The following is a 17,111-nucleotide window of genomic DNA, read 5'->3' on the forward strand; positions in this document are numbered from 1 at the left end:
AGCCATCTTCAGGGTTTTTTGTACCCCCTATGGCTGGTGCTGGCAGCTCCCCAGTTTTTCACATGGTACGAAGATCACACACTGTTACAATGCATGATCATGGTATCACATGAAAAACTGCGGAGCTGCAAGCACCAGCCATAGGGGGGCCAAAAAATCTGAGGATGACTTCAAAATAAGCCGAAACTGGTCATAATACTGAAATGTTATTGTGATCTCGACTGTAGATTTAACCACAATAAGTGACTATCACGATATTTATATGATTTTGTGATTATTCAAGTACCTTTGTTATCTGCGAGTGCAGGCTTTCACGACAAATTTCATATATGAAGTCTCCACAGGTTGTCAGCCGAGTAGCATCGTCGTCTCGTAGCAACGTTTCAATGGAATGCGTCTCCATCATCTTCAGGCCTGAAGATGATGGAGACGCATTCCATCGAAACATTGCTACGAGATGACGACGCTACTCGGCTGACAACCCGTGGAGACTTCATATACGCCTTAATGTGTTTCAGCCTCAGCCATCCCCAGAATCATCAGATAAAGAGAGCAGATGAGAAGTAATATTTCTACCATTAAAACAATAATACATTTATAGAACAAAATGAAGACATACCACATTTAAAAACCTTGATACACTGTATCTCCTCAATTTACCTGTACATTTGGACCATGACATGCTGTTTTGCGAGGCAGCCTACCTAACTACCTTATATTACAATCTGTGCATCATGTGGTGTTAAATCCAACTGGACTTGTCAACCGAAACTCAAATTGCAATAAGCATTCAATGAGTATGTGCCAAACAAGATCGTAAGAGATGGAAAAGAGCGACCGTGGTGCAACAACCGAGTTAGAAAACTGCTACAGAAGCAAAGGGAACTTCACAGCAATCATTAACACAGGCAAAGCCTTGCAGACAAACAAAAATTACATGAAGCGAAATGTAGTGTGAGGAGGGCTACGCGAGAGGCATTCAACGAATTTGAAAGTAAAGTTCTATGTACTGACTTGGCAGAAAATCCTAATAAATTTTGGTCTCATGTCAAAGCGGTAGGTGGATCAAAACAAAATATCCAGACGTGACAAAATGATAGGTATCGAAATAGATGACAGAGGGATAGAAAAACAATTAAAATTGCTGAAAAGAGGAAAGGCCGCTGGACATGATGGAATACCAGTTTGATTTTACATAGAGTGCGCGAAGAAACTTGCCCCCCTTCATGCAGCGGTGTACCACAGGTCTCTACAAGAGTGTAGTGTTCCAAAAGATTGGAAAAAGGCACCGGTCATTCCCATTTTACAAGAACGGACGTCAAACAGCTGTGCAGAACTATAGACCTATATCTCTAACGTCGATCAGTTATCGAATTTTGGAACACGTATTATGTTCGAGTATAATAACTTTTCTGGAGACTAGGAATTGGCATGGGTTTCGAAAAACATGATTGTGTGAAACCCAGCCTCAGAGGGTCATAGACAAGAGGTTCCAGGGTAGATGCCATGTTTCTTGACTTCCGCAAGGCATTTGATACAGTTCCCCACAGACACTTAATGAACAAAGTATGAGCATATGGACTATCAGACCAATTGTGTGGTTGGATTGAAGAGTTCCTAGATAACAGAATGCAGCATGTCATTCTCAATGGAGAGAAGTCTTCCAAAGTAAGAGTGATTTCAGGTGTGCCGCAGGGGAGTGTCGTAGGACCGTTGCTATTCACGATATATATAAATGACCTTGCAGATAACATCGTAAGTTCACTGAGCCTTTTTGCAGATGATGCTGTAGTATATCGAGAGGTTGTAACGATGGAAAATTGTACTGAAATGCAGGAGGCTCTGCAATGAATTGACGCATGGTGCAGGGAATGGCAATTGAATCTCAATGTAGATAAGTGTAATGTGCTGCAAATACATAGAAAGAAAGGTCCTTTATCATTTAGCTAAAATATAGCAGGTCAGCAACTGGAAGCAGTTAATTCCATAAATTATCTGGAAGTAGGCATTAGGAGTGACTTAAAATGAAATGACCTTATAAAATTAATCGTCGGTAAAGCAGATGCCAGACTGAGATTCATTGGAAGAATTCTAAGAAAACGCAGTCCGAAAACATAGGAAATAGGTTACAGTACAATTGTTCACCCACTGCTTGAATACTGCTCACCAGCGTGGGATCCGTACCAGATAGGGTTGATAGAAGAGATAGAGAAGACCCAACGGAGAGCAGCGCGCTTAGTTACAGGATCATTTAGTAATCGCGAAAGTGTTACAGAAATAATAAACTCCAGTGGAAGACTCTGCAAGAGAGATGCTCAGCAGCTCAGTAAGAGCTTTTGTTGAAGTTTCAAGAACATACCTTCACCGAGGAGTCAAGCAGCATATTGCTCCTTCCTACGTATATCTCGCGAAGAGACCATGAGGATAAAATCAGATAAATTAGAGCCGACACAGAGGCATACCGACAATCTTTCTCTCCATGAACAATACGAGTCTGAAATAGAAGGGAGAACCGATAGAGGTACTCAAGGTACCCTCCGCCACACACCGTCAAGTGGCTTGCGGAGTATGGAAATAGATGTAGAAATTAACATCCACAAATTTAGCACACACACGATTCAAAAATTAATGAATTGGAATGGTCACACTATATTCACCAGCGATAATGGTCATCAATTCGTATGATGATTTCATGTCCTTTATAGACAACTGATGCTTGCACTTTGCGGTATCTTGTAAAGCAGTCGAAAAAGTTTTGTTTCGATTTTTTTCTACAAACCGCTCCTGTAGTATACAACATTTATACAGATATTATATAATGAAACTTTACCGATGACAGTGTGGAGCACCAGTGGTAGACAAGAAAATAATGAAGAAATACTTTGCATCAACTATCTCCTGCAAGATCTCTTCTGTGAGTCTTCCCTATACTATTTATATTTTCTTCATGAGTCCTAAATGATAAATACGAGTTGTTTCTTTTATATGGGTTTTCTTATTTAGCTGTATGACCAGCTAAGAATCGATCAGATTCAGCTATCAGTTCTAAGCACATCATAAAATTACCTGTCCTTAAAGAAGAAGTCTGAACTTCATCTCCATAAAATGGCAATGCCCTAGAAGAAAGTTGTTCCATTATAGCCAACACCCTCTGAAGTACATTTCACTAATACTTTACTACTTCTTGCAACTGAGTAATTAATTGTTTATCAACACAACGTACAGTATTTCTCCTTTCTTTGAAACTTAACACAATCATGATGTGCACAGGAATTTCTATGCCCAATTACCCTTTGATTAGTGTGTTTCCAACCACTAAGGCCACTTGTACCAAATTGGGATTAAATCCCAAACAGTTTACATGGTGCACAGTAAAGGGACCCCAGACTGGAAGAGTAAATCAAGTAATCATGTTGCACCACATCTCCATTCAACAATTTTCTTTCAAACAAATTCTTGGAAATAAATCTTCATTTATCACGATATATTTGTTCTGGCTTTGCGAAATCACAGTTTCTATTCTTATTAATTCTGTTTTGTACTATGTAATCTTGTGGTTCTTTTCTTCCCAAAAGAAGGGCTCTTCATAAATTGTAAACACCCCTAGACTTAATTCTGGTTCACTTGCTGTGGAATTTTTCATATGTTGGTTATCAACATTAATGTTGAGCTTTTCATCCACAACTGCCGTGCACTGAGTATCATTTCTAGGTTTCAAAATGTCAGGAAAGGAAGAGCTCGAAGGAAGGACTTGCAGCTACAGAATCTAGTTCTTTGTTAACGAAAATTGTGTTTACCACTGGTATTTGATCTAACACTTCCTTTTCCCTTCTCCCCTTTTGCTCAACTAATTTCCTATAACCTGTGCAAATGAGACATTTCCAACAGTATATAGTCACGTTTACTTTACACCAGAACTTCACCAAATTAATAAAACAGGAGGAAATACATACAAACAATAATAAAGATACCAAGCTACATCAAAGCTTCTGTTTCCGCATCTGATGCATCCTTGCCACAAAAATACATTGCAGAGGCAGCATTGACAGTTGCATAATGCACACACCTCCATCCGTCTTCCTACGATTTCCCTTTCACTAATAAGAATTTCCACAACCATTACTGCTCTTCTCCTTTTTTTCTGGCACACACAATTTTTCTTGCTAGAAAAATTGATGCCCTAGGCCTGGACCCATGTGTAAATACAAAGAGAAGTATGAAACATGTGTCACAATTAAAGACAATTTGTTCTATGGAAGGTGTTTAAAAGTGACAAAAAAATTAAAAATAAATAAATATATAAATAATAAAATAAAAATTAAAAAATAAATAAAATAAAAAATGCTTGTACTTAAAATATATCTGCCCAATAAAACTGTGTGTCCACTACCGTAGACTCCATCCACGTGTGTCATGACTGTGGTGAGTTGTGAAAATCGCTAGTTGGCATTTACCTCTACTTTAGGACAAACTAAAAGACCTACTACAGGACACAGGGTATTCACTGGCTAATGATAGTGTAGCAGATGAGGACTGGGAGGTTCTGCCACAACCCTTTCATGTATGATTTTATTTTAAATTGAATACAATTTCATGAATGATTAATTTTAACAAATAATAGTTACGAGTAATCAGAAATCATTTATTGATAATTTTTAGGTGATTATATCAAATTGTATGATGTCGACTATAGTGGAAACAATGCAACCATGGAGTACTTTCATAAAGATGGCTACATAAATTTTTGGGTGTGAACATTTTCAAAACAACCAGGGCACAAACTTTCTTTGCATTTAATACATACGTATTTTGTTTTCCTTTTTCAAATTTAATAAGGACAGAAATTTGCATTTTTGACATCTGTCAGTTTTGGCCAATGGTTCCCTGCACGATGATAATTTCATCTGCTGTTCTGGTTACTGGGCGTCATTTTACTTCAGATATGGTTTCTGGGCGTCATTTTACTTTAGGCAGAGTTAGGCCTGGCCTGCTTCCTTATACACTGCTTCCATCGTGTGAGTCAATATTTCTTAGTGCTCTTGCTAATGACAATTTGAAATAAAAAAGAGTCGAAGTATGTTTCTTTGCCCTGTGTACGAACCAGCAATTTACTACACACATATCACGAAAACGAAAAAATGCTCACAAGGTACCAACCATTTATCACGGTAGTGGTGTGCGTACCATGCCAAACATTGGTCCATTAGATCAACGACACCCGTGTGTGCACTGTAGTATGTAGGTGGAAAATGTGAATAGCTTTATTTTCTTTCGTGCTCCATTACGTTATAGTGTTCTGGGGTTCACTATCTACTGCTGAACCAGCATGAACAAGAGCTGCCAAGCCAGTGTGCAACTGTAACATTGTTTTCATTGCTACTGCTGAAAATGTCATGCAGCCTTTTTTCTTCAATTCCTTCTCCAGAAGAAACCCAGATCGAGCTCCTAAGAACCTATTCCTCGGCGCATTCCTGTGTATATTTCACATTTCTTCAGTTCCTCGAATAGAGGAACACTAGTGAACAAATTATCGAAAAACATTTTACTGTTTTTGTGTTATATGTCATCACAGAATCTCAGGATGACACCTGCACGGGCACTTAATGCATTCAATATTTCTCTTCCACCACTACCTCCCTGGTGGACGTCAAATCTGTGCATATCTCCTGAGCTATCTGCAGGAATCCACACCTTTTACATTTCTTTGCTGCCTGTTGCTTCAGTGTAATTTGACACTTAACAGGTATAATTTGCTCATCAACAGACCCAACTTTCTTCTCGATCAGCTGCTTGCAGAAATGATTTCCGAAGTGAATCTAAAACTGGGAGAATCTTGTACAGCCGATCAGTGCTCGTTCACTGTTATCGGCAAAATGAAGAACTCTCACATGGCTACTTCAAATCAACTGACTGGCGTACAATTTTAGCCTCCTGTGGCATAACCTCCCGGTCCTCAGTTGCTTCACTATCATCACCCAATGAACAGTCTGAGCATTCTGGTAGGTCTTGAAGCATGTCTCGAAGTGGAGTCAAGTGCTAACTAGCAATTCACTACAATACAACACACATGCACAGAGTCCAATGCAGTGGACATTTAAAGAAGTTCATTCTCTGCAATAATATGATGTTGCAAAGCACGTGAATATATTATAAAATATAGTTTTCTTACCACGTTTAAATGCGTTCTGTACAACGAGTTGCCTTCAAATGTGAACGGATGTGAAGACTTCTTCCCAGGCACCGTCTCTCTGACATGGGCCAGTTCTCAGACCAACAAAAGCCCAAGTACTAGCACCACTGGCTGCTAATTAACACAAGTGAGTAGCTAATGTTCGCCCAAAAGGACAGAGGCATTGGAAAGAGCAATAACAGGAGTGTATTAAATAGTAAAGTTGGCATCCACTGAAGTGGATACTAAGTGTGAGAGGACTAATGAGCTTCCGACATTTCTGTAGAAGCATTTGAAATAATTATATGAAATAGAGAATAAGTAAAGAAAGGGATGGGATGGGTGGAAATTTGTGGCTCCCAGCATCAAAACCAGATTTAACACTTCTCAAGAACAGCTGCCCCAACCACTTCATCAACTGGACACAGTCCACGACCGACTCAAATTTTCAATTTGTCGCACACTGAGATGCACCATCCCTCATGCATTAACCCTCTACTCGCAAATGACCGATTCCCGTTACGAGTTCGTACAACATTACTGTGTCCGCACTGAAATAAATGTCAAGGAGCCACATATATATTTAAGCAGTGTGTGTTATCTCGGGCATATCTGACAGAACAGACACCACTCGTGATGACATGGCTGTGCATCCATCTAAACATGATTATGTTTGCAAATATGATCCCAATACAACACCTAATGTTCCAGACAAGTAACTCAAAATTATCACGAGAAACGCACAAATGAAAGCTGAGTTAATAGGATACCTTTAGAATTTCTTCCTTATCAGTGTGAGGTGGTAACCGGGCAAGAAACAGAGTTGCGCGGGGATTACCAACTACCCGAGCATTAGGCTGGTACTCGGCCTCCATGGCACGTGCAATGCCCCGGTCGTGTGGTTCCGTGTCTGTGCCATCTATGCTGCCGACAGCCAGTGGGTTGTAGAATTTCCAAGCATATGGAGACCATCGTTCAGCTTCCTGCAACAGTAAGGAGAAAAACTTGAGGCTAAAGTTTGATATCTCTTCATTTTCCACACCACAACAAAACTGAATTAAAATCGCAGACAGTACACCACTACAAATTACAGACTTTATTAGGGTTGGTAGTTGTGATGGTTTATTATGTGAAATTGCTCTAAATGTCTTATCTGAAAACTACCTTGGGCAGTTAATCAGAGAACCGAATCATGAGGGTACCAACTTTGATCTCTTTGTTACAAAAATGTCCAAATTTTTTAACTAACATAGAGATGAGAATCTGTGATTGTAAGGTCATTATAACAGTATTGACCATGGTTGTCAATAGAAATGTAAAGATGAAGGAAGATATGATGGTTTGCAGAGTACGTCATATTTTAGCAGATACGCCATAGTTGTTTTCACTTCATATCAATGGGTCTCAGACATCAAGGAAGCCATCGAAATCAGAATTTGTGTTAAAAAGTTTTTTAAATTCACATAAGGTATGTGTATGTTCATGGGTTTGATAGATAAGACTGCAGAGGGGTATGCAACATATTATACAATATGATGACAACAATGACACTGTCAGCATTACATCACTGTTGGCACTGCTGTAATTTCTGTTTGAAGGAAGTATTTAGCTCTGTTAATTTCTACCATCTCTGTGACAGTCAGTAGTTCTCATAGTGAATACAATAGTGGAAATTATCAAATGCCTGGAGTTTTTCTGACATGAAAAGTTCAGCTAGAATATTTCATACAACAAAATCATCACAATCCTGTTACCCATTGTATCTTAACAGCTAATTATAAGCAAGGGGCAAGTACCAGGATGCTTTGAAGTGACATTCATAGAATTCCAGAGTCTTCAGTAAAAATAAAACATAGGTTACTGATATGGATTTGCCAGTTCTACTGCATGCTTTTAATTAAGGATATCAGCATATCACACTGATGATTACGATTTGATAAACACACACACACACACACACACACACACACACACACACACACACACACACACACACCAATTATACCAAGTGGTGAAAATTATGAAGAAATCTCGGAAAATTCCAATTACATCAACCTAACTGAAGACATAAAAAAGGTAAAATTAGTTGAAAGCAAAAATATACAGATGCAGAAAACATTAACCTATGTTATTGAAGACCATCACTTGTAATGACATCCTCAATGCCAACCAGCATCTCCCACTTTTCTATCATGACATAGACATACTGAAAGCTTTGGATCAAGGCAATCACATAGATGCAATATTTCTCGATTTCCGAAAAGCAATTGACTCAGTACTACACCTACGCTTATTGTTAAAAAGACAATCATATGGGATATCAAGTGACTTTTTGGTAGGGAGGACGTAACATGTTATCTTGGATGGAGAGTAGTCGGATGTAGAACTAACGTCGGGCGTGCCACAGAGGAATGTGTTTGGACCCTTGCTGTTCATGTTGTATATTAATGACCTTGCAGACAATATTAATAGTACAATCAGGCTTTTTGTAGATGATACAGTTATCTATAATAAGTAGGCTACTATATGAATAAAGCTGCATACATATTCAGTTGAATCTCAATGAAATTTTAAAGTGGTGCAGAGACTGGCATCTTGCTTTAAATGTTCGGAAATGTAAAACTGTGCACTTCACAAAACAAAAAAAACAACATAGTATCCTAAGACTACAATATCAATAAAGTGCTGTTGGAACCGGCCAACTAATACAAATATCTGGTTGTAACACTTTGTAGGGATATGAACTGGAATGGAATGACCACACAGGTTCAGTCGTGGTATAGCAGGTGGCAGACTTCAGTTTACTACTAGAATACTAAGAAATGCAATCACTCTACAAGGGAGATTGCTTACAAAAATCACTTGTGTGGTCGATTCTAGAATATTGCTCAAATGTGTGGGTCTTGTACCAGATAGGACTAACAGGGGATGTTGAATATATACAGAGAAGGGCAGCACGAATGGTCACGTCTGTTTAACCTGTGGGAGAGTGTCGCAGAGAAACTGAAGGAACTGAACTGGAAGGCTCTTGAAGATAGACATAAACTATCCCGAGAAAGTCTATTAACAAAGTTTCAAGAACCGGTTTAAATGATTACTCTACGAATATACCTCAACCCCCTACGTACTGCTCACATAGGGACCATGAAGATAAGATTAGAATAATTACTGCCTGCTCAGAGGCATTCAAACAATCATTCGTCCCGCACTCCACGTGTGAATGGAATAGGAAGAAAACCAAATAACTAGTACAATGGGATGTACTCTCTGCCTTGCACCTCTCGGAGGTTTGCAGAATATACATGTAGATGTATATGTAAACAATTTCCTCTTCTGCCATACAACAGCAGCATTTTTATTTTTCTAAGGAGTTCATTCTTAACATGTTTTAAACCACAAGATAATGCAATTTATAGAAATAGCTCTTGTGTCCTTCATATAGTCACTGATCATGTGTAAATACCTCACTAGAATAACAGGTTTAACAATAGCAAACTTTTTTTTTGAAAATAATGAAAATGATCAAATGATGAGATATAAAACAAACTGTTTCACAAATATGTTATGCTAATGGAAAATGGAGTGTGAAAACAACAGGTTAAATCACGGATCGATAAGGATGCTACCTGCTGATGAATTATCAGTGACGCATAAGAACATTTAAAGTATAAAAAATGGAGCAACAGATGGAATAAAATAACTCAAATTTATAAATAATGGAAGAAGATGAGGGAACAACTCACCTTATAGCTGAGGCACTGAGTGATCTGTAAGCACACAAACAAGAAAATGTCGAAGCTTTTCGATGAAATTATTCTTCAGTGCTAACTAGTATCCACAAGTCCTGGCCAACTATGTTGTACGGGCACTGCAGAAAGTTGAACTAAACCCGCCAGTGCAATGTATCCAGGAACGTGCACACTTATATTTATTCTTCATTGGTTAAAGCAAGAAAATCAAAGAGAAATATGAAGGACACTTGGAACTATATTCAATACGAACAAGTTAATACGAGATTGTACATTCCAACTGCAGCAAAATGTGACACTTCAGACACAGGCAAGAAAACATGAATTTCTCCTTATCATCAAGACAAGAATAAAAATGAAACTTCTCCATCCATAACGTGGACTGATATGTTGCCTGACCAGTCATGGCCCATATGTTTTGTATCTTTACAAAATCAAGAAGTCATTGGTCCCTTGTTCCCGGTAAAATAATTACACAAGGGAAAGGAGATGCACAGCACAATAACAGGAAAAAGGAAGAACCAGAAGAATGGCAGAACAACCAACACTACTATGAAGAAAACAGGAAAATAAAACCACAGAGAAAAGCCAGAAACAGGTAGAAGGGGTAAAAACAAGAGAGCAGATGACCGTGGCTGGCCGACCACGAAAATAAAAAGGAAAAGCCAGCCACTCTGCGACACATTAAAACATCCACCCAAAAGCATTAAAGTGCATAACACAAAGGGACAAAGGACATGTGCTAAAACTTACATAGAAAGATAAAACCCACTGTCATGTATAAAATGTGAAACCAAATTAGCCGATGAGGCACTGTCAGCTAAAATTAATGGCAATGAGTCCAGTAACTGAAGAATCTGTCGGAGGGCAGCCAAAGAAGAACAGCTCACCAAGATATGGGCCACTGCCAGCCGGGCACCGACACTGAGGTGGGTCATCACGGTGCAGGAGGGAGCCGTGTGTCATCCAAGGGTGGTCAATGCGGAGCCGGCAGAGAACCACAGAGTCCCTGCGAGAGACCCGCACGGAGGACTGCCACACATTCGTAAGCTCCTTAATGGCACACAGTTTGTTGTGTGTGATGAGGTTATGACATTTCATCGCCCAAAGCCGCAAAACCTGGCAGCATAGTACTGAACGCAGCTCAGTTGCAGAGAAGCCAATCTCCATAAGCAGTTTCCACATAGCCTGTTTGGCCAGCCTGTCGGCAAGTTCGTTGCCTGGGATTCCAACGTGACCTGGGGTACATACAAACAACACTGAATGAATGGACCGTTCCAGGGCATAGATGGACTCCTGGATGGTCCCTACCAAAGGATGATGAGGATAGCACTGATCAATAGCTTATAGACTGCACAGGGAGTCAGTACACAGAAGAAACGACTACCCATGGCATGAACGGATGTGCTCAAGAACATGAGATATAGCCATCAGCTCGGCAGTGAAAACACTGCAGCGATCAGGCGAGGAATGCTGTTCAATTTGTCCTCCATGGACAAATGTGAAGCCAATGTGAGCATCAGTCATCAAGCCATCCGTGTAAACCACTTTGTGGCCTCGGTACATGTCAAGAATCTAGACGAAGTGGCAGCGGAGAGCTGCGGGGTTAACTGAGTCTTTAGGGCCATGTGTAAGGTCCAGGTGAAGCCGTGGCCTAAATATACAAGATGGAGGTCTACACGAATGGACCTCGAGTATAGGTGGTAAAGGCAAGGACTCCAGTTCGGAAACAACGGATCGGACACGAACTGCAATTGGAAGCCCTGACCTGGGCTGCCGATACGGGAGATGAGCCGCCGTGGTTGAGAAAATGAGACGGGAATTTGGATGCGCAGGAGAACTACTAACATGTGCAATGTAACTGGCCAGCAGTTATGCACACCTAACCTGCAATGGAGGGACTCTGGCCTCTACGAGGACACTGGTCACCGGACTCGTCCTACAAGCTCCTGTCACCAGGTGAATGCCACAGTGGTGCACTGGGTCGAGTAAACGCAACACTGAGTGCGCCGCCGAGCCATAAACAAGACTCCCATGGTCAAGGAGGGATTGAACAAGGGCTCTATAGAGCTGTTGCAGCATAGAGCTATCTACACCCCAGTTGGTGTTGCTCAGGTGACGGAGGGCATTTAGGTGCTGCCAGCACTCCCACTTAAGCAGATGAAGGTGAGGAAGCCTAGTCAATCGGGCGTTGAAAACCAGTCCTAAGAATCGATATGTCTCCACTACAGTGAGTGGATCGTCATTAAGGTAAAGTTCCGGTTCTGGATGAACGGTACAACGCAGACAGAAGTGCATAACACATGACTCTGCGACCGAAAACTGGAATCCGTGGGCTAGAACCAACGACTGCACCTTGTGGTAGGCTCCCTGTACGCACCGCTCAGCAACACCAGTACTGGTGGAGCAGTATGAAATGCAGAAGTCGTCTGCGTACAGAGAACGTGAGACGGACAGCCCTACAGCTGTTGCGTACTAAAAGCTGAATACTAAAAGCTTGTTACCAACAGATAAATAGGTTTCTCAGCTTCATATGTAGTAGCTCACTGCAACAGGGCATTTTTCCAGATAGACTAAAATACATCATTGTTAAACCATTGCATAAGAAAGGAGATAGGTCTTAAGCTAACAACTACCGCCCAATCTCACTTCTGACAGCTATATCCAAAATTCTTGGAAAAGTAATGTATTCAACAGTAACTTCACGTATTTGTAAAAATGAAGTATTAACAAAAGTCAATTTGGTTTCCAGAAAGGCTTTTCCACAGAAAATGGTATATATGCTTTCTCTAAACAAATATTAAATCCTCTGAATAACCGAACATCACCCATTGGGATATTTTGTGATCTCTCAAAGGCTTGTGACTATGTGAATCATGAACTTCTTCTAGATAAGTTTAAGTATTGTGGTATGAGTGGGATGGTGCAAAAATGGTTTAATTCATATTTACCTGGAATAATGAAGAAGATTGAAATTAACAGTACAGGTAGTCTGCAAAAATCGGCAGAGCCCTATACTGGAAAGGTATCAAGAGTGGTGTCCCACAGGGTTCAGTCTTGGGTCCCTTATTGTTCTTAATATATATCAATGACTTGCCAATCCTTATTCATGAAGATGCAAAGCTATTTCTTTTTTCTGATGATATAAGTTTAGTAATCACACCCAACATGCACGAATTAGTTGAGGAAATTGTAAATAATTTCTTTCAGAAAAGTCTTAAGTGGTTCTCTGCAAATGGACTCCGACTAAATTTTGAGAAAACATCGTATATACAAATGACATAACACCATTGACAAATAGAGACTTTGAACACTAGTCTGTTGCTAAGGCAGAATATTCAAAATTTCTGGGTGTGGGCACTGATGAGAAAGTGAACTGGAAGAAATACATTGATGATCAGCTGAAACAGTTATGTTTAGCTGATTATGGATCAGGGTTACTGCAAAATTTGGTGATAAGCATATCATTAAATTAGCTTACTATGCCTATTTTCATTCACTGCTTTTGTATGGCATATTTTGGGGTAATTCATCATTAAGAGAAAAAGTGTTGAGAGTAATAGCTGGAGCCCATCCAAGATCACCTTGGGAGCTCAGGATATTGACAGTACCTTCGGAATACATATTCACACTTACGAAATTTGTTGTTAATAGCCCATTCCAATTAAAAAATAATAGGGAAGCACATAGCTACAATACTAAAAGAAAGAATGATCTTTACAGTTTTGGGTTAAATCTGACTTTGGCACAGAATGGGGTAGTTATGCTGCCATAAAAATCTTTGGACATTTGCCAAATAGAAACTGACAGATAGGCAACCCATATTTACAAAATTAAAAGAATTTCTGAATGACAAATCCTTCTAGATGAATTTTTGGATATGAAGTAGTAGGTGTGTGTGTGTGTGTGTGTGTGTGTGTGTGTGTGTGTGTGTGTGTGTGTGTCATTTGCTGTACAGCTACTGCACCAAAGTGCGGCACGTGGATGGTCCTCAGCTAACATTTTCCAGTCTCATTTATCTGCCTCTCTTTCCATATGCTGAACTCCTACACACCCTGTTTTCTCATAACTCTGTAACATGATTGTTTATCTCTCACCTAAGCTCTTTCGATAAACTTCATAAAAATACATATGAGTTTGTAGTTACTGGCACAAGTTCCTGACTTCCTACACTGCAAGTTTTATGAGATACAATCTAACGATACTAAGCTTGTGTGTGTGTGTGTGTGTGTGTGTGTGTGTGTGTGAAAATTACAAAGATTGCTATGAACTTTAGAATAACATTAATCATTCAGAAAATGGTAAAAAAAAATGTTTTCTGTTCTTAAGTTGTCAGGCTTTTCCGTGATTGATTAAATATCAGGCTACGAATTTTTGGGGTGATCAGCATAACTCTCCAAGCTCAAGCTCATGATATATTATGTAACCCCATCTGAAATCCAATCTGCCTATTGGAAACATGGCAAGTAATTTATGGACAACGTGGGTGGAAGAGTACAGGCTACTGATTGATTTAATGCCAGATTATATAAAATTGTAACAGTATGATTCTTTAAGGGCATATGTGTTTCAATCATCTAACACATTTTAAACTTCTGATATCCTTAAATTTTGGACCTACTGTATACATGTAAAATGTGGGTAACCTGTGTACATTTAATTAATGTATTACTTGCATTTTCCTCGAAACTACAAATATATACACCCAAATCATTCCAGACAATGAGGGAAGTAACAAGCTATTAACATGGGCACTTAGAAGTGTAGTCCTCCAATAAAGATTAGCTGGTTAAAGAGATTATTCCCCCAGACAGACATACAAAAACATAGGCCTAATAAATTACCGTGTCACCTCTCCTTATTAAGCTACTCAAATCTTTGAAATGGACCTATGACCATGGCAGTCTGGTCCCTTTCATCCCCCAAACCAACCAACCCAAATCTTTGAAAAATTTTTACATTCATGATGATTACGATTATATAATAAATAAATCTAATGACAAACAACCAGATGTTGGCTCACCGCTAGTTTAGACTTGTCTCTCGAAATCACTCTTTTGTGTCCTTCTGCAGGCCGTGAACATTCGCCTTCAGACCTAAAACATGGTTAAAGGGCATGGGGTTCTTACGTGAAGACAAGTCAATGTCCAGAAACAATTTAAGTAAACAAATTAAACTCTTACTCTCTTTTCCGGTATTCTCTGCTGTATTTTTCACTTGAGATCTCTCTTTCACGCTTTCCTTTCCGAATGTGTACGCTACTCTCCATCCTAAATTACTTCACAGTAGCAAAAATATTTAGTCACATCTAAACACATTGTACGCTATACAACACATTACACTTTTGCCGCAATATTTTGGTTTTTTGGAAATACATGTGCAGGCGCATATCGATATTTTGCGAACAAATCGATTATGGCTACCGAATCGAAACACCAGCATTTTAATTTTCAAAATATTCATACAATTTTCTGGCCCGTAGCTCTGTTTTAAAAAATTGGTTATCATTTTATTACGTTTAAACTGCCCTAGAAATTCGAGCTACTGTGACATCTTTCCACAAACCAACGTCTCGTTCTGCTAATCATCTCGTTCACCCAAGATGAATTAACAAATCACTAAATTTGTTTATTTCCTCAGGAAGCTATAATGCACCTTCAGTGCTTTTAGCTCACTACCCCTTTCTTTGATCAAATCTACAGCGAGGTCCTAGATTTGATCAAATATTGGACGACATTTGACAAAGTTCCTATAACACCATCAAATATTTTTTACAAAGAAATTTGATAGTGTAATACCGGCCTAATGTAATGGTGGTTTTGTCACGATGTATGTTTGCTACTACATCGGTCCTTATGTGATTTTGCCTGGCTCTAAAATTTTGGTTTTCCCTGTGAATGTGTATTAACAGGATCGTGTACCAGTGTTCGTAATGCTTTCTTGACAAGAGCCATTATTGTCAGTTTTAAAGTTCTGACATGTATACCGTTTTTTTTGTTTTTGTTTGTTTTTTTTTTTTTTTTTTATTGAGTTTCGATTCCCTCTGAAGGGGGCGGGCTGGCAGTAGCTTAGTACCCCGCTCTTCAGCCTATAGAATTTGTTTTAAAAAGATGAAGATAATAAATAATAAAAGTTGGCGATAAAATCGGTGACTTAAAGGTAAAATGGCGGAAAATTGTGGAACTTAACATAAAACAAAGGGTTGATGATGATAATAAAATACACAGGAAGCAGGAAATTATAGACAGACAAGAAACATGGCGAGAGTCTGTTTTCTGTTCGCAACACTTTGGAAAGACGCACAACACTGAACACTCATTTAAACACTGCACTCAGAAGGTGCCACAAATATGACATACCACAGCCGAGAGCAGGTGGGGGGGAAACTGGACAGATGATGGGAAAATAAAAAAGGGGGGAAGAAGAGGAAAAGCGAAAGGGCGGGGGGCAGGAGGGAAAGGAGCCAATGCAGGATGAGGTCCCATAAGAGGGGTGGGGGGGTGCTGAGCAGACGCGACAGGGAGTGGGGAAGTCAAGGGAGGGGAATACAAAAGGATTCGGGGGGGGGGGGGGAAGGGTGGTAGGGAGAGGTTAGGCGGGAAGAAAACACAGGATGGAAGAGGGAGCCCAGGGAAAGGAGGGGGGATGAGGATCAGAGTTGATCAGAGGGATAAATGGAGGGAGAGAGGGCATCATCCGGGAGGGGGCGTTGACGGAAGCCACCTTAGGAAAGGAGATGAAGGGTGTAGAGATGGAGGGTAGGGGGGACACAACAGTGAAGACGTGGCAGGGGGCGGGGATGAGAGAGGAGAGGAGAGGTGCAACCAGGAGGTAAGGGGGATCAAGGCGGTGGGAGGTGTAGAGTATGCAGATATGTTCGAGGAATAGGAGCAGATGGGGGAAAGGAATGAGGTCGTAGAGGATCCGTGTGGGGGACAGGTGGCGTATACAGAAGGCGAGGCGGAATGCATGACGCTCAAGGATCTAGAGGAACTTATAGAATATTGGGGGGGGGGGGGTCAGAATCCAGGTGGGACTGGCATAACAGAGGATGGGACGGATTAAGGATTTGTAGGTGTGGAGGATGGTAGAGGGGTGCAACCCCCATGTCCGGCCAGAGAGGAGTTTGAGGAGTCGGAGGTGGTTGTGGGCTTTTGATTGGATGAAGCGGAGATGAGGGATCCAGGTGAGGT

The 17,111-nt window shown here is 40.2% G+C and overlaps 1 protein-coding gene across 2 annotated transcripts in view; it reads right to left on the reverse strand.

Annotated features, from left to right (window-relative positions):
• The window catches only part of LOC124551074 (U11/U12 small nuclear ribonucleoprotein 35 kDa protein-like), a 53,209-nt gene extending 37,863 nt beyond the window's left edge, over positions 1 to 15,346 (reverse strand). Inside the window, exons 1-3 of one of the 2 annotated variants that reach the window (XM_047125970.1) lie at positions 15,102 to 15,346; positions 14,942 to 15,014; positions 6,940 to 7,152 (exon numbers count right to left, since the gene is read on the reverse strand). In XM_047125970.1, coding sequence (XP_046981926.1) covers positions 6,940 to 7,152; positions 14,942 to 15,014; positions 15,102 to 15,187 — 372 coding nt within the window. In that variant the 5' untranslated portion in view covers positions 15,188 to 15,346. The remainder of the gene's footprint in view (positions 1 to 6,939; positions 7,153 to 14,941; positions 15,015 to 15,101) is intronic. The other variant, XM_047125968.1, reaches the window with a different exon arrangement.
• Positions 15,347 to 17,111: the final 1,765 nt, after the last annotated feature.

Source organism: Schistocerca americana, chromosome 9 (assembly GCF_021461395.2).
Source record: "Schistocerca americana isolate TAMUIC-IGC-003095 chromosome 9, iqSchAmer2.1, whole genome shotgun sequence".
In the NCBI taxonomy this organism is placed as follows: Eukaryota; Metazoa; Arthropoda; class Insecta; order Orthoptera; family Acrididae; genus Schistocerca; species Schistocerca americana.